General features: G+C 49.1%; 1 protein-coding gene across 1 annotated transcript in view; it reads left to right on the top strand.

Annotated features, from left to right (window-relative positions):
- agbl4 (AGBL carboxypeptidase 4) overlaps positions 1–27681 on the top strand; it is a 226899-nt gene that overhangs the window by 194682 nt on the left and 4536 nt on the right. Inside the window, exons 10-11 of the mRNA XM_029145963.3 lie at positions 22194–22346; positions 24404–24566. Of these exons, the coding sequence (XP_029001796.1) occupies positions 22194–22346; positions 24404–24566 (316 nt within the window). The remainder of the gene's footprint in view (positions 1–22193; positions 22347–24403; positions 24567–27681) is intronic.

Genomic DNA, 27681 nt, shown 5'->3' with positions numbered 1-27681 from the left:
TCAATCCCTCCGTCATCCTCTCTTTATTCTCCCTCCACTGGAAGCTGAATTGTCTGCTTTTCACAGGAAGACACAGATGAAGCGCTCACACTCAGTTTTTATGCTTTATGCTGAACTTAGCTCTCAGGCTTAACAGGCTTTTAACCCAGGCTTCATTTTCGACGCTGTTTTTTTTCCTCTCTTATTTTTTTCACGTCACGTATTTCTCTGCACCTTTTCCTCCACTCTGTCCCTGTCCTCCTGGCAGACCCGTCCAACAGATGCGGCAGCTTACGTGGCACTAACAGGCCTGAAGCAGCGCTGCCTGCGCTCGTTCAGCCTGATTACAAGTCACCTTTGTGTTCATAAACAGACAAATGCTGCAATCAATTTGAGGGCTTAGCACAGACTGAAAGGGAAAGGGGAGAAAGTCGGAGAGACGGCAACAGACGGAGGGAGAGTTTTGTGTCATTTACTCAGGTCCAGGAAGGAGGTCAGGCCATCTGCCATGTTCTGTCATTGCTACATCGTTAGAGGGTCACTGATCATGTGCCCCCAACCCTGAATTTGGTTTCCATAACTAATGAAATGTTTTACTCTGCGCAGGTGATCTGACAGGTTTCCGTGAGATAAATCTATATAAAAGCGTTAGCAAAGAAAGACAAATGACTTTTGTTGCCTTCATGAACTTTCAGTTTATTAATTTGTTTTTAATCCTTTGCCTCCTCGTTCTTTTTCCTCTTGTTGGTGCCTCTCTGTCCCGGCCTGCTGATTCTCTACTGACAACTAGAGGTCAGGAGACGTCGCTGCACATTTGTTCTGCTGGGCTCAACCACAGTTGTGTTACATGTCACCCACACACGGAGCGTGTTTTTGTTCCCTCACACGTAACCTTTGCTCTGATGTTGTTGAGTGCGTGCAGAGCAGCAGAACCTGCTTTGTTCTACGATGCTTGGCTGGAACCAGTCAAAATGCAGCGACACAGATGTTCAGTACAACAACTACGGGGGAGCATTTGTGAGCGCCCAGGGGAGACAAAGTAACACACAACTCACATATGCACAAACAGCAAACACACACACACAAGCATGCGGGCTAAACGCTGGATCCATGTCAGCTCCAGGAAACTGTGGAGGAGAAATGTGTGATGAAGAAGGAAGAGCACTCGCACTGAGGCTAAATGGTAGCATGGCCACGATGGTCGACTTCCCAACAGGACCTCAGCAGCTGCCCCACTCTGGCTCACAACACTGCTCGCTCCTAGTTTTACTGTGGGGAGGTGTGGAGTGTGTGGTGGTGTGTGGGTGTGTGGTCGTGTGTGGTGTGCATGTGTGTGCGTGGTGTGTGTGTGTGCGATGTTGTGTGTGTTGTGTGGTGTGTGTGTGTGTGTGTGTGTGTGGGTGTGTGGGGTGTGGAGTGTCGTGCGTGTGTGGGGGTGTGTGTGTGCGTGTGTGTGCGTGTGTGCATGCGTGTGTTGTGTGCGTGTGGTGCGTGCGTGCGTCGTGGTGTGATGCTTGCAGCTACTCTGTGGAAAGTGTGTGGACCGAGTGTGTGTCACTGTGCTCTTGTATCAGGCGCTCGTGTGGTGGCCTGGGGTCGAGGCCAAAACTAGGATTTATAAGTGATGGAATTTCACAGCCACCGAGCACCCAGTGGCCGGCCAAACCGCAAGCACTCACATTTACAAACAAACGGCTGCCCTGCTCCATGGAGGACTCCTGAATGGCAAAGCCATTGTCTCTGTGAAGGGCAAGAGAGAGAGAGAAAAACGAAATAAAATCAGGAGAGTACTTAAAGGAACAGCGTTTTTCGTTTGTTTGTTTGTTTATGACCCCTAACCACATTTACACACACGCTCCCATGACAAAGCCCCCCCCACACACAACACACACACACACACCAACACACACACCACACCCCCACACAACACACACACCACACACACCACACACCAACTCTGAGGCTAAATTGGAATAAGGAGAAGGAAAGGTGCAATAGCCTGTTGCATTAATTAGCATTTCTCTGCTCAGCAGAAGTGAGTGGAGGAATCAATAGGATATTGAGTTTGGTATAGCAATGAGGCACACAATCACTTCCATCCATTAGCAGCAGCAATATTAAGAAACAACTGGCCAAGAAATAAGCAAAATTTTGACCTCTGTGGTTTTAAAGTCAGATAAAGATAAAGTGAAGGAGGGCAGACTGATGTTTTTTTCTTTATTTAGCCTTTGACTATTAAAGGGATGTTATGAAAACAATGAGATTAATATAACCCTTGCAATAAGGGAAATTAATAAAGAAAGAATAGTTTCCATTTGGGCATGTAAAATATCAAAAATATCTAAATTCAGTCAATCATCAATTGAGTGTTTCTGAATTGAATTAAAATGTTAATTACACAATATTAATGCTCTGATCTAAATTATTAATGAGCGGTCTCCAGGGTCCAGCGTGCTCTCCACAGCAGAAGCAGGAGGTGAGAGCAGTGAGTGTCTGGCCAGAGAAGCCTTAACTCAAAGGAGAGCTCACACAGGCACACGTGTTCCGGCAGATCCGACCTCTGTAGATGTATAATTGAACGGCCCGGTTAAATATTTATTTCTGTGTGTTAGTTTGAGTTGATTTGATGTGTGTCTGTCTGGAAACGGGCAGACAGGTCAATAAGTACAAACCCCATCTCCAGAAAAGTGTGGAACGTTTCAAACGCTGCACTTAGTTACATTAGTTAGAACTTTATTTATCTGTGTTAAAATCCCACTATTAAGGTTCATGTCTTTGCTCTGTTTTTCTGCTCTCCCCTCAGACCACCTGAGTCCAGAGAAGGAGGAAGAAGCTGGTCTTTCTTACAGCTCGGGTTCATCCTGGAGAGTCTCCTGCCTCCTCGTCTGCCAGGGTAAAGTCTGAATGAAGCTGCTTTGATGGAATGATTCTATGATGTTATTGTTTGGTGACTGTTTTCATTAGTCAATCCATCTTTGGTAATTTAGGAACCACTATTATTAAAAAAGGAAGTTGTAAGAAGCAGGGATAGATCACAAACCTGTTTCTTATCCAACATTCAGAAACTACATTGAGGGATATTGTTGAAGTTGCTCTTTGCTCCTGAGCTCCCACTTACAAAAACTAATAAAAACGGTCTTGAAAAAGCGGGAGGGAGCCTTGGGAAATAGTCTCTGTGTGTGGTGCTACAGCCTAAAAGACAATTTTAGCAGGGATTTAATGACTCTTGCCCCTTCAGTCAGCAGCGACTGAGGTAAGTTGGGCAGGTTCACTGCTTCTTTGCTTATGAGTGGTGTGGGGGGGGGGCAGGTTGATGTGGGGACGGAGGACACAGCTCACCTTAGCAGTGACCTGTCATTGAGAGGCGGCTGGAGGCTTCATTTACATAACAAGGAGCACAGATAGAGCATTCTACCGTATGTAATTACCTGTCGTTGTCTGTCTCCTATCAGTCTGTCCTACGCGACTCTGCATGGGTGTGTGTGTGTGTGTGTCTGGCCTCATCATGAATCAGATGAGTTGCTTTTAGCCGCTGGTGCTGTCTGTTTTTCCAGCGCCGTCAGCTCCATTCCATTTTGTATCGATTAGTCTTGAATCCTTATTCCTCCCTGATTCTGACGATGGCCCCTCGCTGTCCTCCTTCTCCCTTTGTTTCTCAAAACTCAATTAACTGTAGCCCGTCCATCGGTTTTTTTTCAAGTCGTATGTGTTCACGCGGTTGTCGTTGTGCGCGTTGTGTGTGTGTGTGTGGGTGTGTGTGTGCGTGGTGGCGTGTGTTGGGTGTCGGTGGTGCGTGGTGCGTGCGGATGTTGTGAGTGGTGTGTGTGTGTGTGGTGGGTGTGTCTTGTAGGTCGTGTGATTACTTCCTGGTGAGCTCCACTCCAGTGGCCAGGTTTGACCGAGAGCCATGTGATCTTCAAGATCGTCCCCAGCTGAACCCAGATGGAGTCTACCTAGGGCAACTCAGGTACACGAGTCGGAAGCACCACGCCTATAAATGATTTCACATTTCACTGGTTTAAATTCCGCAGCGTAGGATTATATCCCTCTTCTACAGTTTACCTTTAAGGGGCTTAATGTCCGCATTAGCTCCAGCAGGCTGCATTTGTAAGCAGTAGTACTCTTGGCGCCGGGCTGTGTTGGTGTCCTCCTTGTCCTCCCTCCTGTCTTTACACCCGTCCAGTCTGTGGGATCCTCCGCTCCTTATTGTCTTCTCTTGTTTTCCCTTCTTCATCAATTGCACTTTTACTTAATAGGCTCGCTTCACGCACATACACATCGCGACCCTCACGACTGAAAGCATCGGTGTGGCTCGCGCGTGTTGTTGAGCGCCCAATCTAGTGGCGCAACCGAGTCTCCAAGGCACCCTAACCAAGCCTCACCCTCCTTAACGTGCTATTGACACCGCACGTTGGTGGCTGTCCGCCGTCGATTTTCATTCGTCGCCTTACACCGACGGCGCGCAAGCACATATTGGAAACAGGTGAATCGTGACGCTCCCCCACCCTACCCCAATTCCTCACACGGCCTCTAGCCGGCCCCCAGTCGCTCAGACGCAACCGAGCGGGACTTCGTGCGAACCAGACTGGACATGCGCTACGCTGGAGTGGGAATTCAAATGGCCTTAACCTCGGTGAGTATGATGCTCAGCGCGTGCGACCCCTGCAGCCTCCGTCACCGCGTGTATCATTAGAAGGGCGTCAAGTAAATGTCACGATGCCACGAGGCGGCCGCGCTCGGTCCCACCATCCAAAGCCACACGCCCAGGGTTGCTGCTACCGTTCAGCTTACTGAATCTAGACATGCTTTCAGTAGACCGGTTAATTCGCCGGCGTTCTTTTCCTTGATGTAACCGCCACATGTCGTCCGCTGTGTCTTCGCTGCCTATGCTCCTGTTACAACACCGTGGCAAGCAAACAGTGGAGTTCAGGGAAGGTGCATTGTTTTTGCTATGCAAGCATGCACCATCAGGCAATGACAATCACATTATAAAAAACTGCTGGTTGTGCGACGATACACTACAACTTAGTGATTGACTCAAAATGACAATAATTTATGAGCCCAGAATGGTGATTTATGGTGTAGACAGGGAGGTGAATTAATGAATAGGAGAGGGTTTTAGACACAGAGATTTACACTTGTGTTGTTTTCTCTTTGTCTTGTGGTGCGTCGCTACGTTTATTGGCTTATAATAATAAGCTGTCAGCGTATGGACTGGTGTGAGCAACATGTTGCTTCGTGCGAGTCCAATACAGCAGATGTGTTTGCGCCCGCAGGTGTTCTCTGATGGGCTTGATTGAACCGCCACTGGCAGGACCCGTCTCGTGGGGCGCACCCCACGCTGCACGGCCGTAAGCAGACTCATCGTGCAGATGAGCCAGGACCGGTGAGCGCACGTGCACACGCACGCACACACGCACAAACACACGCACGCCACACGCGCGCACACGCATGCACAAACACGCACACATGCGCCGCACACGCATGCGCACGCACAAAAACGCACACACACAATACGCACACACAAAACACGCACACATGCGCGCACACCCACAAACACACACACGCACACACGCGTGCAACACGCATGCACGCCACACCCACACACACACACACCACACACACACACACCACACACACACACATACACGGTGCACGCTCACCACACACACACACACACACACGCGGACGCCACACACACACACACACACATACACGGTGCACGCTCACCCACACGCACACACACGCGCGCACACAGCATGCACGCACGCACAAAACACGCACACACAAATACGCACACTGTGCCGCACACCCACAAACACACACACGCCACACGCGTCACACGCATGCACGCACACCCAAACACACACACAACCACCACACACACACACACACACGCACAGCACCACACACAACACACACACACAACACACAACACGTACCACATACACGGTGGCACGCTCACCCACACACACACACGCGGACGCACACACCCCAAACACGCACACACACGCGCGCACACGCATGCACGCACGCACACAAACACGCACAACACAAATACGCACACATGTGCGCAACCACAAACAACACACGCGCACACGCATGCACGCACGCATGCACGCACACACAAATACGCAACCACACAAACACGCACACATGGCGCACACACACACGCACACACACACACAACACGTACACACAAACACGGTGCACGCTCTCCCACACACAACACGCGGATGCACACACACACACCACACAACACACACACACACACACCACACACGCACACACACCACACACACACACACACACACACACTCACTGTTCCCGTTCTGAAGCCGCTCCTTCGCCGCAGTAGCGTCTCGGGCTCCATTCTGCAGGCTCCGCCCGGCCGTGCTCGGAGGACGTTGCACAGCGGGGGATGCCCGTCAGCTCCTTAGAAGTCAGCTGCTGTAACTGAAGCAAACCTGGGCCTGTAGCTGTACTGTAACTTTCCTTCTCCGTCTCGCTTTATTCTGTGGGTCAGGAGAGCGCTTGCACCGGCAGGCTGGGGATCCCTCTTTTGTCTGATGTTAATTATAGGCAGACGGCGGCAGGTTGGTGGGATACTGAAGGTCAGCGCGTTGTCCTGGGAACGCTGCCTTTTGTCCACCGCTCTAATCCCGATAAGAGCGGCCGGGCAGGGCCAGAGGACGGGCCGAGGCGCGGGCGCTGACACCGGGCAGATTAACCTTTTCCCCCCGGTGCTGACACGTGATCGATAGACTCGTCACGGCAGCCAGATCCACTCACGCTGTATTTCCACACAGACGCAGAAACGGCGCGCGCGTTCACAGACTCATCTGAAGAGAAACAGTTCTGGTGGCCGTGGCCTGCACAGGATCTACGTCCTCACCTGGTTCCTGTCTAGACGTTTATAGAGTCTTAATCCACAATTGCCCGTCACTGCTTGTGACCTGGACTTTCCTCGAGTGCGGCCCCAGTCATCATAGTGCGGACAATGCTTCAAAGTCTCTCACTACTTCCCTCCTCCGTTGATACCAACCCATCATCGTTGTACTCTGGAGGCCCCCTGTCCCCCCCCATAATTGCTTTCAGTCTGTGCAGAGTTAATTTGGAGGCTTGGGCAACCTCTCTTTGTCCCGTCTCCTTCTCGCCAAGCCAGTTAATCCCATCAGACCCACACTACTACATGTCTGGGGCTCCCAGAATGCCAGCTTCAATGCCCAAAAACTGGAGCCAGGAGGGCCCTGTGTGCGGCCTGGGGTCGACCATCTCCACCATCACGCATCTGCTTCTGATTGCTTTCTTGTCTATGAAGCTACAGCCACTATGCATCTCTGCACTGCCTACCTCATCTCACACTGGTCTGTCTCCTTCTTTCCTGTCCGTTGCCCCATCCGAATCAGTACTGTTGGTTACAGTTGGTATCCTAACAGTTGAATGTATAAATCTAATTAGAGTTCAAAGTTATTGTTTTGTCTTCACTTCTGCTTCCTTTCCTCACATCCTCCATCTTGATCCGACGCCTCTCGTGTAAACCTCCTATGCAGCTTTCTTTTTGTCATTCCGTCGCCGCCTTTAAGGCCATTAACAGAGTTAAGCAGGGATTCCACCTCTGAACCTGCCGTTTTTTCTCCTCCTCTGCCTGAGATGCTCGTTTGGTACCATGTGGCGTGTGAGGTGAGCGGAGGCCCCGGCGGTGCCCCTGCCTCCCCGCGAAAAGATGAGCTGAATAAATCTGAGACGCCACAGGCGCTGTAGCACCTGCGGACGCGACCGCATACATCCACGCAAAAAAAAAAATTGAAGCCGAGGCCTCGGTCAGTTCCTGGGGAAGAAAACAGCATCATAGAGCTCTTATCACGTTAGAGCCCTCCTTGGTTTAGTGCACATCACCATCCCGCTTTCTCTGTTTGTCTGCCCTTGAGGAGGCCGAGTGGGTGGTGTCAGCGGGTGGAGCACGGGGGGGGGGCTCTGATGCTTGTTGGGGCTCACTCAACTGGGCAGGAGCCGCATCTCGTCCCAAGGCTCTGTATAAATCCAACGCGGCGGCGATTTACGGCGGGCGGCCATCCTCCATATGATGCACTGAGCGGCGCACAGAGCGTGTCTTGTTGCCATCGCACCAAAGTGAGGCTAATTTATGACGGTGTAAACCCACAGGGCAGAGAGAGGCGGAGATATAAAGACGCCTTGGATTCAGACTGGCAGCATTTGGTAGAAGGGGAGTTTGGGGCAGAGCTGCAGCAGAGTCTGTTTCTTCTCCCTGTTTCTTCTGGTTTCATATAAAAGCTTAAACTCTGTTCAGCGTCCATGGAGATCCTGTAACTGTGGTCATTCCCTTTAGGACCACTTTTAAAATTGCTCCTTAACTTTCGGTGACAAAGTTTGGGCATCAATGAGATTAAAAAGTAATGAAAATCTGCCTCCATCTGCTCGAATCACATCTGCTGTTTAAATATATTTAAATATAGCGAGGGCGCCTCGCAAAGGTCCTGACAGCGCTTCCTTTGTACCCGCCGAGGAAGAATCGAGAAGAGGCGCTCGGTTAATTACATCATGTCACAACTTATGAGCGCGGCCCGAAAGTTCCCGGGACAGCTGTCACAGAAAGCGCTGACCAGCACCGCCAGGACTGACCTTCACAAAGCTTCAGATTTATGTTGTTTGTCGCAGGCGCTTTGCTCCTCGCGGGTAATTTACATATTTATCAGAGCTGATCGCAGTTTGACATCCTTTAATTTTTTATGTCCTCTCAGCTGCAAGAGAATGAGCAGTAATGTTCCGTACAGGGCAGCGCGTGACTTTGGCAGGTGAGAAATATGCTGAGGGAGCACTTTGATTTGGAAGTGTGGGCATAAATCTTGCCTGTGCTGCTTTCACTCACTCACTGTCACGTCCCCCTCCTCTGCTCAGCATCCACCTTCCTGCTGCAGCGCACACCTCCGCGCTCACCCCCCCCCTCCCCCCGCTTCTCTTTTTTTGCCCCTCTCTCCTTAATTCTTTTTTTTTTTCAATCATGTTCTGTGAGCTGCTGTGACAGGCCCGTAGAGGGCTGTGATGAAGTGAAGTTAAAAAGGTTCATAAATGAGAGACACGGCCTCTCAGGAGCAGGAAGTGCCTCAGCAGCACGGCTGCAGAGACGAACTCAAGTCAAATATTAAATTAGATCTGTACCATTTATAAACTTTGAAAGCAGGATTTAAGTCCATTTCATTCATTGCACTCATTTCTAGGAACAATAAAAACACTAATATATGAACTAACTTATATTTATAAAGAAGATATATATTGTGTATTTTCATCTTCTTCGAGTTAATAAATCATTACCATAAAGTTTATGTTCCACCTTTTTTTAGTGGTTTTTAAAATATGATGTCAGACACACAAAAGTATGCATGAATTCGACAAAGTTACTTTATTAATTGGCCATATTGTTTACTGACACAGTCAGTAATTCTTAATTTGTTTTAATTATTCATTTATACCTATTTGTTGTAAAATATCTATAGATGTGAAATACCTGCTAAATAAACTGAACAAGCATTTAAAGATGCTGCTGCATTTACCTGCATTTTATTTGTAATTTCTACCACTAATAATAAATATAATAATAATAAATTGACTGTGGCTCAATAATCACAATATTTAAATAAAGTGGGTGAGTTCAACTAAAATGTTTGACCCATAAATGAACGTAGTTTGCCATTCGGCTCCACTCTCCTCATGTAATCTAGTCCTTTCTGAGACTACAATCTATAAAAAGCGTTAGCAAAGAAAGACAAATGACTTTTGTTGCCTTCCTGATACCTTTCAGTTTATTAATTTGTTTTTAATCCTTTGCCTCCTCGTTCTTTTTCCTCTTTTGGTGCCTCTCTGTCCCGGCCTGCTGATCTCTACTGACACCTAGAGGTCAGGAGACGTCGCTGCACATTTGTTCTGCTGAGGCTCAACCACAGTTTGTGTTACATGTCACCCACACCGGAGCTCGTTTTTGTTTCCCTCACACGTAACCTTTGCTCTGAGTGTTGAGTGCGTGCAGAGCAGCAGAACCTGCTTCTGTTCTACGATGCTTGGCTGGAACCAGTCAAATATGCAGCGACACAGATGTTACAGTACAACAACTACTGGGGGAGCATTTGTGAGCGCCCAGGGGAGACAAAGTAACACAAACTCACATACTGCACAACAGCAACACACACACACAAGCATGCGGGCTAAACGCTGGATCCATTGTCAGCTCCAGGAACCTGCTGGAGGAGAATGTGTTGATGAAGCAGGAAGAGCACTCGCACTGAGGCTAAATGTAGCATGGCCACGATGGTCGACTTCCCCAACAGGACCTCAGCAGCTGCCTCCACTCTGGCTCACAACCTGCTCGCTCCTTAGTTTTACTGTGGGGAGTGTGTGTGCGTGTGTGCGTGTGTGTGTGTGTGTGTGTGTGTGTGTGTGTGTGTGTGTGTGTGCGTGTGTGTGTGTGTGTGTGTGTGTGTGTGTGTGTGTGTGTGTGTGTGCGTGTGTGTGTGTGCGCGTGCGTGCGTGTGTGTGTGTGTGTGTGCGTGTGTGTGCGTGTGTGCATGCGTGTGTGTGTGCGTGTGTGCGTGCGTGCGTGCGTGTGTGTGATGCTTGCAGCTCTACTCTGTGGAAAGTGTGTGGACTCGAGTGTGTGTCACTGTGCTCTTGTATCAGGCGCTCGTGTGGTGGCCTGGGGTCGAGGCCAAACTAGAATTTCTAAGTGATGGAATTTCACAGCCACCGAGCACCCAGTGGCCGGCCAAACCGCAAGCACTCACATTTACAACAAACGGCCTGCCCTGCTCCATGGAGACTCCTGAATGGCAAAGCCATTTGTCTCTGTGAAGGGCAAAGGGAGAGAAAAACGAAATAAAATCAGGAGAGTACTTAAATGGAACAGCGTTTTTCGTTTGTTTGTTTGTTTATGACCCCTAACCACATTTACACACACGCTCCCATGAAAGCCCACACACACACACACACACACACACACACACACACACACACACACACACACACACACACACACACACACACACACAGCACTCTGAGGCTAAATTGGAATTAAGGAGAAGGAAAGGTGCATAGCCTGTTGCTAATTAGCATTTTCTCTGCTCAGCAGAAGTGAGTGGAGGAATCAATAGGATATTAAGTTTGTGTATAGCAATGAGGCACACAATCACTTCCATCCATTAGCAGCAGCAAATTAGAAGAGAAACACTGGCCAAGAAAATAGCAAAATTTTGACCTCTGTGGTTTTAAAGTCAGATAAAGATAAAGTGAAGGAGGGCAGACTGATGTTTTTTTCTTTATTTAGCCTTTGACTATTAAAGGGATGTTATGAAAACAATGAGATTAATATAACCTCTTGCAATTAAGGGTAAATTAAATAAAGAAAGAATAGTTTCCATTGGGCATGTAAAATATCTAAAAATATCTAAAATTCAGTCAATCATTCAATTAGTGTTTCTGAATTGATTAATAAATGTTAATTAACAATATTAATGCTCTGATTCTAAATTATTAATGAGCGTCTCCAGGGTCCAGCGTGCTCTCCACAGCAGAAGCAGGAGGTGAGAGCAGTGAGTGTCTGGCCAGAGAAGCCTTTAACTCAAAGGAGAGCTCACACAGGCCACACGTGTTCCGGCAGATCCGACCTCTGTAGATGTATAATTGAACGGCCCGGTTAAATATTATTTCTGTGTGTTAGTTTGATGTTTGATTTATGTGTGTCTGTCTGGAAACGGGCAGACAGGTCAATAAGTACAAACCTCATCTCCAGAAAAGTTGGAACCGTTTCAAACGCCTGCACTTAGTTACAATTAGTTAGAACTTTTATTTATCTGTGTTAAAATCCCACTATTTAAGGTTCATGTCTGTGCTCCTGTTTTTTCTGCTCTCCCCTCAGACCACCTGAGTCCAGAGAAGGAGAAGAAGCTGGTCTTTCTTACAGCTCGGGTTCATCCTGGAGAGTCTCCTGCCTCCTTCGTCTGCCCAGGGTAAAGTCTGAATGAAGCTGCTTTGATGGAATGATTCTATGATTGTTATTGTTTGGTGACTGTTTTCATAGTCAATCCATCTTTGGTAATTTAGGAACACTACTTATTAAAAAAGGAAGTTTGTAAGAAGCAGGGATAGATCACAAACCTGTTTTCTTATCCAACATCTCAGAAAACTACAATCTGAGGATATTGTGTGAAGTTGCTTCCTTTGCTCCTGAGCTCCACTTACTACAAAACTAATAAACCGGCTTGAAAAAGCGGGAGGGAGCCTTTGGGAATAGTCTCTGTGTGTGGTGCTACAGCCTAAAAGACAATTTTAGCAGGATTTAATGACTCCTTGCCCCTTCAGTCAGCAGCGACTGAGGTAAGTGGGCAGGTTCACTGCTTCTTTGCTTATGAGTGTGTGTGTGGGGGGGGGCAGGTTGATGTGGGGACGGAGGACACAGCTCACCTTTAGCAGTGACCCTGTCCATTGAGAGGCAGGCTGGAGGCTTCATTTACATAACAAGGAGCACAGATAGAGCTTTACCGTATGTATTTACCTGTCTGTCTGTCTGTCTTCCTATCAGTCTGTCCTACGCGACTCTGCATGTGTGTGTGTGTGTGTGTGTGTCTGGGCCTCATCATGAATCAGATGAGTTGGCTTTTAGCCCGCTGTGTGCTGTCTGTTTTCCAGCGCCGTCAGCTCCATTCCATTTGTATCGATTTAGTCTTGACATCTCTTATTCCTCCCCTGATTCTGACGATGCCCCTCGCTGTCCTTCCTTCTCCCTTTGTTTCTCAAAACTCAATTAACTGCTAGCCCGTCCTCGGTTTTCTTTTCAAGTCTATTTCCCTTTGTTTGTGTGTGTGTGTGTGTGTGTGTGTGTGTGTGTGTGTGCGTGGGTGTGTGCGTGTGTATGTGTGTGTGTGTGTGTGTGTGTGTGTGGGTGTGTCTTATAGGTGTGATTGACTTCCTGGTGAGCCTCCATCCAGTGGCCCAGGTTTTGAGAGACCATGTGATCTTCAAGATCGTCCCCATGCTGAACCCAGATGGAGTCTACCTGGGCAACTACAGGTACACAGATCGGAACGCACCACCGCCTTAAATAGATTTCACACATTACATGGTTTAATATTCCGCAGCGTAGGATTATATCCTCTTAAGTTTACCTTTAAGGGGCTTAATGAATCCGCATAGCTCACAGCAGTGCATTTGTAAGCAGATAGTATTTGGCCGCAGGGCTGTTGTCTGTGTCCATCCTCTCCTCCTCCCTGTCTTTAACACCACGGCTCCAGCTCTGTGGGCATCCTCCGCTCCTCTATTTTCTTCTCTTGTCTTTCCCTTCTTCATAATTGCCTTTTACTTAATAGGCTCAGCTTCACGAATACTAATGCGCGCTCAGATAAGCATCGGCGTGGCTCTCGCAGCGTGTTGTTGAGCGCCATCTAGTGGCCGAGTCTCACCACTGCCTCCAAAAAGCACTGACCCTCCTTAAGTGCTATTGATCACGATTGGTGGCTGCTCCGAGGCGATTTTCATTAGCTCGCCTTCACGCCGAGAAGCGATGAGCAACATATTGACAACAGGTGAATAGTGACGCTCCCCACCTCACCAATCACACGCTCATTTCTGCACGCGCCCCAGTCGCTCAGACGCCACCGAGCCGGGATTCAGTGCAGAACAGACTGGAATGGATACATGCAGAGTGAGGAATCAATGGCCGTTAACCTGGGATGAGTATGATGCTCATGGACGACTGCGCTGCAGCATCAGTCACTCGTGTATCATTACGAAGGGCGTCAGTAAATGTCACCGATGCACACGACGGCAAACAGAGCGGATCAGGCTCCTCATCCCATTATAGCAATTGCAGGTTGCTGCTAACGCTTCAGACTAAGACTAGCACATGTAATTCAGCGCACGGCGTCTTCCTTGTGCTGCTTGATGTCAGCCTGCCTGTTCTTAGCCAGTGAATTATGCGCTATACTGTACCACAGTGGAAGCAAACAGTGGAGTTCAGGGAAGGTGCATTGTTTTCTGCTAGCAGCCTCACAATGCAATCAATCACATTTAAAAAACTGCTGTTGTGCGACGATACACTACAACTTAGTGATGACTCAAAATGACAATAATTTATGAGCCCAGAATGGTGATTTATGTGTGTATACAGGGAGTGAAATTAATGAATAGGAGAGTGGTTTTAGACACAGAGATATTTACACTTGTGTTGTTTTCTTCTTTGTCTTTGTTGGTGCGTCGCTACGTTTATTGGCTTATTAATAATAAGCTGTCAGCGTATGGACTGGTGTGAGTCAAACTGTTTGCTTCCGTGCGAGTCCAATACAGCAGATGTGTTTGCGCCCGCAGGTGTTCTCTGATGGGCTTTGATTTGAACCGCCACTGGCAGGACCCGTCTCCGTGGGCGCACCCCACGCTGCACGCCGTGAAGCAGCTCATCGTGCAGATGAGCCAGGACCCGGTGAGCGCACGTGCACACGCACGCACACACGCACAAACACACGCACGCACACACGCGCGCACACGCATGCACAAACACGCACCACATGCGCGCACACGCATGCACGCACGCACAAACACGCACACACAATACGCACACACAAAACACGCACACATGCGCGCACACCCACAAACACACACACGCACACACGCGTGCACACGCATGCACAGCCACACCCACACACACACACACACACACGCACACACACACACACACACACACACATACACGGTGCACGCTCACCACACACACACACACACACACGCGGACGCACACACACACACACACACATACACGGTGCACGCTCACCCACACGCACACACACGCGCGCACACGCATGCACGCACGCACAAACACGCACACACAAATACGCACACATGTGCGCACACCCACAAACACACACACGCACACACGCGTGCACACGCATGCACGCACACCCACACACACACACACACACACACACACACACACACACACGCACACACACACACACACACACACACACACACGTACACACATACACGGTGCACGCTCACCCACACACACACACACGCGGACGCACACACCCACAAACACGCACACACACGCGCGCACACGCATGCACGCACGCACAAACACGCACACACAAATACGCACACATGTGCGCACACCCACAAACACACACGCGCACACGCATGCACGCACGCATGCACGCACACACAAATACGCACACACAAACACGCACACATGCGCGCACACACACACGCACACACACACACACACACGTACACACATACACGGTGCACGCTCACCCACACACACACGCGGATGCACACACACACACGCACACACACACACACACACACACGCACACACGCACACACACACACACACACACACACACACACACACACACACACACACACACACACACACACTCACTGTCTCCCGTTCTGGACGCCGCTCCTTCGCCGCAGTAGCGTCTCGGGCTCCATTCTGCAGGCTCCGCCCGGTCCGTGCTCGGAGGACGTGCACAGCGGGGATTTGCCCGTCAGCTCCTCTAGAATGTCAGCTGCTGTAACTGAAGCAAACCTGGGCCTGTAGCTGTACTGTAACTTTCCTTCTCCGTCTCCGCTTTATTCTGTGGGTCAGGAGAGCGCTGCACCGGCAGGCTGGGGATTCCTCTCTTTGTTCCTGATGTTAATTATAGGCAGAGCGGCAGGTTGGTGGGATTACTGAAGGTCAGCGCGTGTCCTGGGAATACGCTGCCCTTTTGTCCACCGCTCTAATCCCGATAAGAGCGGCGCGGGCAGGGCCAGAGACGGGCCGAGGCGCGGGCTGACACCGGGCAGATTAACCTTTTCCCCCGGCGCTGACACGCTGATCGATAGACTCTGTCACGGCAGCCAGATCCACTCACGCCTGTCATTCACACAGACGCACGGACGCGCGCGTTCACAGACTCATCTTGAGCAAACAGTTCTGTGGCCGTGGCTGCACAGGAATCTACGTCCTCACCTGTTCCTGTCTCAGACGTTTACTATGAGTCTTAATCCACAATTGCCCGTCACTGCTGTGACCTTGACTTTCCTCGAGTGCGGCCCCCAGTCATCATAGTGCGGTACCATATGCTTCCAAAGTCTTCTCCTACTTCCCTCCTCCGTTGATAACCAACCCATCATCGTTGTCCTCCTGGAGGCCCCCTGTCCCCCCCCCATAATTGCTTTCAGTCTTGCAGAGTTAATTTGGAGGCTTGGGCACCCTCTCTTGTCCCGTCTCCTTCTCGCCACAGCCAGTTAATCCCATCAGACACACTACTCATGTCTGGGGCTCCCAGATGCCAGCTTCAATGCCAACACTGGAGCCAGGAGGGCCCTGTGCTGCTGCCCTCCATTCATGCTGGTCTCACACAGCGGGCATGGAGTCTAATGAGGCTACCGGAGTTGGAGGGCTGTGCTGGAGGACTCCATTAACAGGAGATCAACAGCGGCCGCAGAACAACAGCTGGGCTAAGCTAGCATACAGTATGTGGCCCATTTACTGGCTGCTAAACCAAGGTGGTCATTCATTTGAGAAACAGAGCAGGAAGGCGGCTGGAGTGACGGCTAATTTATAATTGTCAGGTCCTTCTTTATACTTCATGCTTAAACGTTTAGGTTTGGGAAAGCAGCAGAAACACACACAAATTGTAACGAGCTTCGTCTCATAAGTATAATTGGTGAAGACAGTTGTTGTTGCCAACATTAACACTTTGAAACGTATTTTAATAGCAGGTTAATGTGATTGATGTGTATTTGTACTGTACTGGAGGTACTAACTTGTGTAAATGTATATTTGCGCTCTGTGATTTTTGTGAATTTGTGATTATCTAGTGACAGAATAATGATTTAATGCTTTGTCGACTTTATTTTCTCAACTATTGAGTGTTTGAAAGAACTTAAAACCTTTGTGTTGGTGGCAACAAGTCATCGTCACGTCATCATGAGCTGTTCCGTCTTCAGCACAGATTTATGCGATCCGATCGGGAGCCTTAATGGAATTAAAGGTGCTGCTTCGTGTTTACAGAGCTCACCTGTGTTTGTCAGTCATGGCGACTTCGGTAATGAATGATAACAAGGACAATGACATAGTTTATTGGTGCCCTTGGAGGAGCTGTTGTTGGACAGCTGCCCGGCACCGGGCGCCGGCTCCAAGGACGCCTGAAGCCAGGCCGTGAAGCCGGGCCGTGAAGCCGGGCAGAACCAGGAAGCCGAGCTGCAGTGGACGTTTCCACCACTGATCGGAGTCGTACGTAATCCAATGCTCTGTTCACAGAGGAGGTTGGAAACGCTCACGACGTGACTGAGACCGTGCTCGCGTCAGGACACTGGTGCTTTCGAGTGCTGTCCGCTTCCTGTTTGAGCGATTACAGTATGTAAAATCTGGAGAAGAAGCGCGGCGAGTCCCGCCTTCGTGCGAACGGCAGCCAGGTATTTGTTTGCAGGCTGGCTCTGAACGTCCTCCATCTGAAGGCGAGCGTCGCTCAAGCTGTTTCATAAAACTCCATCATTTACCATCTGCAGCTGAACATTGGTCAGCGGGGAAAATGACTGCAAGAGTCAGTGATGCAAGGAGCTCTAATCTGTTCCCGAGCTCCCGCGTTGTTTGTTTTCAAAAGAGAGAAATGGAGACGGAGGCGAAAAAGGAACGAGAGCAAAGAAACAAATGGACCCATCTTCCTCCTAAAGCATTGCTTTTCCAGCTCATTTATCAAAGCAGACGCAGAATTCTTTTTGATTGGCTGATTACCAGGAGCATTCATCACTGGCCGGCGTCTCCCCGCCAATTTGACACTGCCATTTTGGATAATTTGTTAAGGATGACAAAGAGGTCATCGTTGCCTTGGCTTCTTTTTGACCTTTTAATATTGGGAAATTAATTTTCTATCTGAATCCGACGAATTAGGTCCTGTCACAGCACCTAGATGAATTTTGCACCTTGAAATCTTGGCTAATGTCCTCCTTGTTTGACTTCTACACATTTACATTAAAGTCTCTTTCCCTCTGTCTCTTTGTTCGCTGGTCAGATTTGTGTTTTCAGCGCTTGCGTCTTTTCCTCCGCCGACCTGTGTGTGTGTGTGTGTGTGTGTGTGTGTGTGTGTGTGTGTGTGTGTGTGTGTGTGTGTGTGTGTGTGTGTGTGTGTGTGTGTTCGAATGTCCTCTGGTGTCTGCCAACCATTTCTGATCCATTTTCAGAGATTTATGACCAATTTTTCCCCATCATCCCTGCGTCGCTTCAATCCCTCCGTCATCCTCTCTTTATTCTCCCTCCACTGGAAGCTGAATTGTCTGCTTTTCACAGGAAGACACAGATGAAGCGCTCACACTCAGTTTTTATGCTTTATGCTGAACTTAGCTCTCAGGCTTAACAGGCTTTTAACCCAGGCTTCATTTTCGACGCTGTTTTTTTCCTCTCTTATTTTTTTCACGTCACGTATTTCTCTGCACCTTTTCCTCCACTCTGTCCCTGTCCTCCTGGCAGACCCGTCCAACAGATGCGGCAGCTTACGTGGCACTAACAGGCCTGAAGCAGCGCTGCCTGCGCTCGTTCAGCCTGATTACAAGTCACCTTTGTGTTCATAAACAGACAAATGCTGCAATCAATTTGAGGGCTTAGCACAGACTGAAAGGGAAAGGGGAGAAAGTCGGAGAGACGGCAACAGACGGAGGGAGAGTTTTGTGTCATTTACTCAGGTCCAGGAAGGAGGTCAGGCCATCTGCCATGTTCTGTCATTGCTACATCGTTAGAGGGTCACTGATCATGTGCCCCCAACCCTGAATTTGGTTTCCATAACTAATGAAATGTTTTACTCTGCGCAGGTGATCTGACAGGTTTCCGTCCCATGACAACCTCAGTCAATTCCTCTTCATGTTTTAGTATGTGGGGAAATTAGATCGTTTCACTTGCTTTCACATAATTTCTCCTTCGGTCGCTTTTCATTATTGGGATTTTTTCTACCGTGCACATTAATATTGACACAGAGCAAATATGGAATTACATACGTAAGCCGACACGCTACTGTATAGAAACCCTCTGTGACTGCAGCCTCTGTTAAACCCCACAAACCCGTTACACTCCCGCCGGAGCAGCAGGTAGCGTTTGAACGTTGCATAACATGCAAAATTTGGGGACAAAATTTGTGAACAAGCAGCAGTTTCCCTTCCTTCAAAAGGAGGTAGGCTGCTGATGCCAAGAGCTTTATTCAGAAGCTTGTAATCCTGCTTCAATCAGCTCCTTTTCCTCTCCGTGTTAAGATAAGCCCGGCGTTTTCGGCCCTCGCCGCACCCCCCACGCCTCCGTCTAATTAATATGCAGAAGATAAGTACTTGTCTGACAAAATTCATTCATTTGACCTTCTAGGTTTTACACTAAACTGCATGCGACCGCTGCAGTTCACCACAAGTTGAGAGTTCCCCAGAGTTTCTACAGCGAGATGGAGCTTTTGTTTCTGTGAGAGGTTTAATTTAGACGGCACGCTCTCTCTCTCGCTCTCTCTCTCTCGCTCTGTTTCTCCCCCCCCCCCCTCTCTCTCTCTCGCTCTCTCTCTCTCACTGTCTCAAATTGTCTTCTGACTTTCATTTGCCAGTCTCTGTTTCTTAATTGCCCCTAATTGCTTAATTACAATTTCAAATGAACAATTCTTGAGGTCAGAGCGGGTTATTAATTGAAGCATCAATCACAGTGCTGTGGCCCTCAGAAGCGTCTCGGTTTGATTGACAGGGCATTAACTAAGTATTGTAGTGAGCGTGGACATGACATTTCGTGGCACTGCTGCTGCTGCTCCTCCTCTACTGTCCTTCACACGATGCTGTGAAGGAGAAAGGGTCCACTTTGCTTTGCCTTTATGAATGGTGGGCTGGACTCCTGCTTGGGGTTCAAACTGAGGCTCGGACTCTCTTCGGGAGCATGTTTTGCAGCCGTTCTCCCTCTCGTGACCACCTGCTGGTCTTTCCCGCTCCAACCCCACCGCCTCCGTCCCCTCCTCCTCTCAGCATCCAACTCCTCCTGATGGTGGAGGCCAGGTGATGATTAGGCTGCTCCTCCTTGTCTAGACCCCGGCTCGTTAGCCGCTCCTTCCACCCTCCTCCTCCTCTGTCTAATGAAGCTAGCTTCCTGTCTCCCCCTTGTCTGTTTGTCTCACCTCTGTTTTCATCCGTTGGCTTTTAGTACATTCTGTCTACCTCCCATTGGCACTGCTGCTGCTTGGCTGCATTTAGCTTTTTCCTCTCCTCTTTCTACCCCCCCCCCCCCCCCAACCACCACCACCGTTATGTTTCTCTGTTGTTTCCCCCCTCCCTCCCACTGTCGTCTTCTTCCCCTCCTCCTCCTCCTCCCCCACCTCCTCTTGCTGCTGTTCCTCTCCTCTGGGGCTCCATCCATCAGGTTGTCGGGGGCTGCTAGCGGCTGACTCCCAGCCACCATATTTCACCGCCAGCCAGCCAAGCAGCTGACAGCCCAGCCACCGCCAGGAAATTGCTTTGGCTGTGAGCTGAATTTCAAACACAGGCACACTGCGTCGCTCGGGCCGCCCAAGCACCACTTCCCTCCCTCTCTCTCTCCCGTCAATCTCTCTACACTTCTCTACACACTTCTCTATGTCTCTCTCTCCGCCTTTCTCTTTTGCTCTCTCCCAGTTTGTCTTTATGTACTTATTGCCCCCCTTTCTCTCTCTTATGTGTTTTTTTTCTCTTTGCTCTCTCCTGCACCTCTGTGTCTTCTGTCTCACACACACACAACCGCATGCATCCTTTTCTACCTTTGTCTGTTGAGGTGGTGTCTCTTTACTCTAACTGCCTGTCTTCTCGTTTCTCCCACTATCTCTCCCTCTCCTTTCCATCCTCTCATTTTTCCTTTCCTCTCCTCCTCACAGCCCACAGGAAACAAGGTGTGGAGTTGAATTTGTAATGAGGGGAGGGAGAATAAAGAAAGGAGGAACGGGATGAGATAAAGACAAGGAAGACGGGGGTGGGAGGACGGGGGTTTGGGGGGGGGGGTTCAAGAGAAGGAGAATTGAGTAAAAATACAGGGGGGAAGGATGCTCGTGGGTCAGAGGCTGTGTTTGTGGTGGGGTGGGGGTCTGTGTTCCTGCCCCTGTCAGACCCAGTTTAAGAGCATTGAAGTGAGGACGTTTTTGGGAATGCAGTCGTTATTGCTGGTCTTTGGATTCTGGCTGCCTTTATAGGATTGAGTTTAGGGGCAAATGCAGCCTTTTTCTGCTGCAGAGTGAATTATTAGCATCTATGCAAACAATTTAATCTGCAATATAGGAAGTTAGCATATATACGTTAGCATACATCATGTGGACAGGCCCAAAAGTAAGATAAATGCAGGTCTGTAATCAAGTAGTTAAGTTAATTTCACACTGCATGGATTCACATTGGGAAGTATCTTTTTAGAAAGTTATGCAATTTATGACTTGATTAATCTTAGTTCTTTGTAAACGTTGTGAAAATGTATGTAATATATGAACTGTCTCCATGAATGAATGGATTCCATCGCCTGCATCCAGTAATGCTTGTAGGTAGAGCTCAGAATAAGTCTGTGCATGGCTGTGACAGGATAATGGTCTGTGTGTGTGTATTCGCCTGTGTGTGCGTGTGTCTGTGTTCAGACAGAGCGAGAGCAGATTCGAGCAGGAGAAACCGATCCCATCAAATCCATTCTGTGCAGGTTATGCTGGAAAGAAAAGACATTACACACTCAATATGAAGTCAATATTAATCTCGTGAATAAATGTGCGAATCTGTGACATTGGTGTGTGTGTGTGTGTGTGTGTGTGTGTGTGTGTGTGTGTGTGTGTGTGTGTGTGTGTGTGTGTGTGTGTGTGTGTGTGTGTGTGTGTGTAGCTCGCTGTGCAAGTATGTTTTGCAGACGTGTCCTTCAGAAGGACAGTGTGATTAAAGTCATGTGTTGGTGCTTGGCTATAAGTATGTTCTTAGTTTGCAGCATTCGGGGGTGGGAGGGTGGGGGGTGTAGTCATCCCATGGGTGAGAGCTGCTCTCCAGCAATTTCCGGAGAGCAAGGACAGATTCTCTCTTTTCTGCCCCAGTGGAGAATCTGTGGTGTGGACTGTTGCCCCGAGTGTCACCAAAATGTCCTGTCTACCTTCTGTTTGACGCCAGCTTGTTTCTCTGTCCCCCGTTACCCCCCCCCCCCCCCCCTTCTCCTCCATCAGAGGGTGAGCTTGGAGTTCTACATTGACGTCCATGCCCACTCCACCATGCTGAATGGCTTCATGTACGGCAATGTGTTCGAGGACGAGGAGCGTGTCCAGAGACAAGCTGTCTTCCCCAGGCTGCTGTGCCAAAATGCACCAGACTTCTCCTTTGTAAGTCGCACACAAAAGCGCACACCGTGCAGCAACACAATGCAGAGGCGAGTTCAGGGGCAGGATGTCGCCTGCTCCAATCCCAGGGCGAGCAAAGGAGTGTGTGATGCGTGGAATGTCATGTGTGCACATTAACTGCATGCATTTACATCAGAACATGGGCCCGTTTATGAGGAAAAAAGCAATAATAGCAATGCGTTATGAAAGCAACACAGAAAATGTAGAGATGTGCAGAAGACGATGGAGAGATTATGATATATTGCATAGACTATGCTGTGTGTGCAGAGCATGAACATGGAGGTCTATGCGGGTCATGACAGGGCTGTAAATGTGGGGCAGGGCCTCGTGTGTGAACAGCGCTGGTGTTCTGCTGCCACGGCCGCGTGCGTCGGGGCAGCGAGGACCGCGTGGAGCGAGAGGAGCGGCGTGGGCGTCAGCATCCATCCGCTGATCTCCATCCAGCCGCTCATGCTGTAATGACACCTTTTCACGCCGGCGCATTAGACGCCGCACTGTTTCCTCTGAGCCCGTGGCGCCACCTCTGACCTCCGTGTGCTCTGCTGCTGTGACATTTCGTAGCAGAGCCACTCACGCGCGCCGTAAATAATACCCTTTATTGCCCATTGACACCGGCCGTGAACCTGGATGCAGGGAACCTGGATGCTCACCCACACATATATGGAAATGCCAGCGATTGTCAGCGTCTGTACAATGTTCCGTGTTAAGAAGGACGAGTAAAATGCTATTTCAGGAGAATTTCTCCCTCCCCGTTTTGCCTGTATGACAGCTGGCCCACGGGTCATCTCCCTTACTGTGTTTTTGTCCTTCTGCCCATTCAGCACTACCTAAAGCCCAGCGCAGCAGCAGCAGCAGCACAACTCAATCATGGTAAACTCCCACTGGTGGTGGCCGAGCCTGCGTTTCAGCAGGGCAGCTCTCGCCGCGGCGGAGTGGAGTGACAGTGAATGGAAACTTTTTTTTTCCTCCTTGCTCTTCCCAAGACGGCGACGTATTTGTGTAGAACAGCTGACACGCTCGAACCCCAAAATAGCCTGGATTTCTCTCCTCCAGCCGTTTACGGTCATTGTTGTAATGACATTGTACAATACGGAGCGTCGGCTAAAATAAGCCACCCTTCATAATTTGTCCCGGCGTCTGCAGATGCTGCAAGTTGCCCAGGAACGAATCATTGGACGTTAATGCATTTTCATTGATGAGGCGTGTCAGCGAAAACTGACTAAACGAGCAAGGAGACGTCAATGTCTGTCACACCAGCACCGCACGGCCAGCTCCAGCTGGGAGATATTCATCACTTAGTTAGTATGTTAAGAACTCAAAAGCCTATATGCGTGTTCAGCATTGGTCTTAACTTTCATGAACCTAGGACATATGTTATGCTAATTATCCATGTATTTAAACAAAGACATGATATCAACTTGATATTTCAATCCTGTAATGTCTCACTTAACTTTTTGAGATTAGGAGCAAAGCGTCCATTTACTGCTCACAGCTGATCAGGACTGGAGGGTCTAAGAACAGAGATTACTGTTAATGTGCAGATTGTGAAACATCTTTGGTTCCTTGAAGTGTAATTGGAGGTGATCAGGCTCAATCAGCGTTGACGCCACCAGCTTCACGCCAGCTGTGCTTTGAGGATCCTGCACTAACAGGTCAATTTCAGGAAACAGCTGCACAGTACAGTAGTGTGTGAACCAACCAAAGAAAACACGATGCAGTTTGGCTGACTCGGCGTTTTTTGCTGTACAGTAAGTGTTTGTGTTTGAGAAATTGTCTGTCACTCACTTTGGAGAACAACAAAGATGCAGCTGGGAAACACCGGCCGTCCACTGGTACAATTCAAAAAGTAAAGCCATAACAACTTGGACAGAGGTAATGTGGATGTGCAGATACTTGGGGTTATGCTACATGTCATAGCTGAGGCTAATGATCTCCACGGGGAAATCCTCTGGCATCGTCTAAGATGCTGCTGCAGATTCACCAGGTGCATGTTTCCGCCTCGCCGGCCGCCTCACTTTGTCCGATGTGTGTTCCTCTAGTCCAACACGTCCTTTAACCGGGACGTGGTGAAGGCCGGTACTGGCCGGCGGTTCCTGGGCGGTCTCCTTGACGACACGTCCTACTGCTACACTCTGGAGGTGTCCTTCTACAGCTACATGACGGCTGGCAGCACTGCGCCTGTGCCCTACACTGAAGAGACCTGTATCCTTCAACTTCCTCCTAACCCCTTCCCTTTCAGACTGTTCTTGGACCAGTCTCTGACTCAGGCTGATATCAGGCCGATCTGTGCGTACACCCCGCATTCGTTATTACAACAATCAGGCTCCTGATGCGTTCGTGTGTGAGCGCGAGGGCTTTTTTGGGTGTCAGGTCGTGTGTTCCCTCCAGAAAAACCATGTTGCTCTTTTGTTGCGTCTGGTTGCGACAGATGCGCAGTGACAGAGCAGAGATGTGATAGTTGTGTCTATTGATTTCATTTACAAAGGAGAAAAGAGAAGGGGGCTCGCGCCGGCACATGCGGCGCTGCGTTCGAGCTCAGCCGAGGCTTTGATTGTGATAAACAATGGAACAATGGAGGAAACGCGATTCCTGTCGGCTGCAATTATGCAGCACGCGCGCACATTCATCACAGGAGCTGAAGGTCACAGGTGCCTTAATGGAGCCAGATGGGAGGAAGTTTTCCTTCAGCTGACCTTCTCGGGGCTGAAGAGCTCCTGAGAGCCCGCTGATGGCGGTCTGATCTTACCCTCAGAGTGGGGGAGACGCGGGGGAGACGCGGGGGTAAGGCGGATTTAGAGAGCGATAAGGACCCTACATATGAAAAGTATGTGTGTTGTGTAGGTGGAGGCGAGGATGGGCGTAGACGTAGCCCTAGTGCCCTCTAGTGCCAAGACTGGGTGCAGGCCACATGAAGGGCAAGTTCACCAGTCACCAATAGAACGAGATCACTTATAAACTTTTATCATATCGGATATTTCAAGGTGGATTTTTATTTTAGTTGGTGTCAGTAGCAGTGGAACAACATGAGGAGTAACAGAGCAGGTCTTTGCCTCCGTGTGCGGAGAGGACGTTTCTTCTGAAGGTCAGAGTGGGGGGGCGTCGCTGTGGTGGGAGGACCTGCTTGATCTTTTTATTCCTCTGGAGTGTGTGTGTGTGTGTGTGTGTGTGTGTGTGTGTGTGTGTGTGTGTGTGTGTGTGTGTGTGTGTGTGTGTGTGTGTGCGTATCCTTCTGAGAAGAAAGGTGTGCGTACGCGGAGGAGGGGCTCCGCAGGGTGGGGGGTGGGGGGGCGAGGAGGGACACGGTGTCGAGTGGAGATTGGGGTCAGGCAGGTTGAAGGAACCAACCATGTCGCTTTTTTACGCCCCAGCAGTCAGCTCGATGGAGCGTTCAAATCATCAACAGAGACCTTTAGCATTTCAACGCCCCCCCCGCCACCTTTCCTCACCTGACGCAGACGCACACACACACACACACACACACACACACACACACACACACACACACACACACACACACACACACACACACACTCACACACACACAGTCCTCTAAACTAATACATGACAAATAAATAATAAGCTGGGCCTCTGACTCCTGCCACCTCCCAAACACGCTGCCCTCAGCCTTTCATCTTTACGGAGTCTCCTTCTCCACTGCTGTGACTTGTAGCCGCTAAAATTGAAATCTTAACCTTTCTCACAGCAGAGACTTTTGTCACAGTTTGAAAGTGCTCAGACGAAGGCGTAATGCGGTGTGTGAGTGTGTGCGTGTTTTCTGATCCTCCTCCTCCTTTTCCTCTCTCCTCTGTTCTGTCCTTCCGTCTCATCTTGTCACCCAGAACATAGCGGCTCATTATATCATCTAGTCAAGCTGAGAGCCATCTCCTCTCAAACAGCAGGGACAGTCTCCATTGTGTGTCTGTCTTCTCTTTGTCCTCTAATCATTAATCCTTGTGTGTGTCCATATACTCATCCCTTTATATATGTCTCCTTTTAAACTATAAATAAAGTTTCAGCAACTTTTAACACTTTAATGAGACATTGTGGCCTCTACAGTGTATTTCTACCTGGTTGCTATTTTTATCGTCCAACTGTGTTTTGGTGATGGACCTTTTCATGCAGACTCTGATGTTTAAACTGGAAAGTAGGATGAATCAAGGTTGAGAGAATCTGGGACCTTTTTCAAGACTCAGCCTGACGCTTTCCATTGTGTGTATGTGTGTGTGCAGTGTGTTTATTTATCAGAGCTTTGGGGGGCTAGTTACCTATGTGTGTGTGTGTGTGTGTGTGTGTGTGTGTGTGTGTGTGTGTGTGTGTGTGTGTATGTGTATGTGTGTGTGTGTGTGTGTGTGTGTGTGTGTGTGTGTGTGTGTGTGTGTGTGCGTGCGTGCGTGTGTGTGTGTGTGTGTGTGTGCGTGTGTGCGTGTTTTTTTTTGCGTCTGTTTTTGCTGAGAGCTACACTCTGTGACTTTGAAGAATTATTCACAAACTTTAAAACCTATTCACTCTGTAATGATTTCCTGAAAGCTCTTGTTTTTCCTGCACGGAGCTGAGAGGTTGATTTTTTTCCTGTCACAGTGGAGGCACGCAGATGTTCAAAGTTTTCAAACCTCCACTTCTGTTATGTTCCTTCTTTGATAGCTGCAAATGGCCTGTTCTCTTCTCAACCAAAGTAACTTCTGAAACACTGGGCTCTCAGATTACTCACATTTCTTGTCAAATGAATGGGCGTTGGGTTTTCTGCCAAGCTTTTTCTGATGTTGCTAAATAGAGGATGCACTGATACGACGTGGAAGGACGATCGTGGCTTTGCGCGCACACACGCACGCACACACACACACACACACACACACACACACACACACACACACACACACACACACTCCCATTCTCCTCAAATGTGTGTGATGCCTGTCTGCCAAATGCAGCAACACCCAGGCGTGCACCTCACCATAACAGTGGGACTCTATGAATACCAGAGCTGCCAGTGGAACACAGTATGCATCAGTGAACCTGACACCCAATGGACAGGCTGTGACAAGTATGCAAATGATATAGCTTGGAGGCAAATATGCTTCACTACCACACATCATACACATCATATCACACAGACATGCAAAAATGGATAGGTGCTCACACGTACGAGCAAGTGCACACGCAGACACACACAGATACGCACACATTTATACACACACAGTTGATTACACAAATATTGTTGCCATGCCCAGATGAACAGGTCTCCGCACATGAGTTCTCACAAAGATGTGCAAATACACACCTGCAGTCATGTCGTGGGGGTTTTGTATGTGCTGATAAT

Source organism: Betta splendens, chromosome 4 (genome assembly GCF_900634795.4).
Source record: "Betta splendens chromosome 4, fBetSpl5.4, whole genome shotgun sequence".
Lineage (NCBI taxonomy): Eukaryota > Metazoa > Chordata > Actinopteri > Anabantiformes > Osphronemidae > Betta > Betta splendens.
Note: the sequence above shows the minus strand (reverse complement) of the source record. Positions and strands in the feature narration are given on the sequence as shown.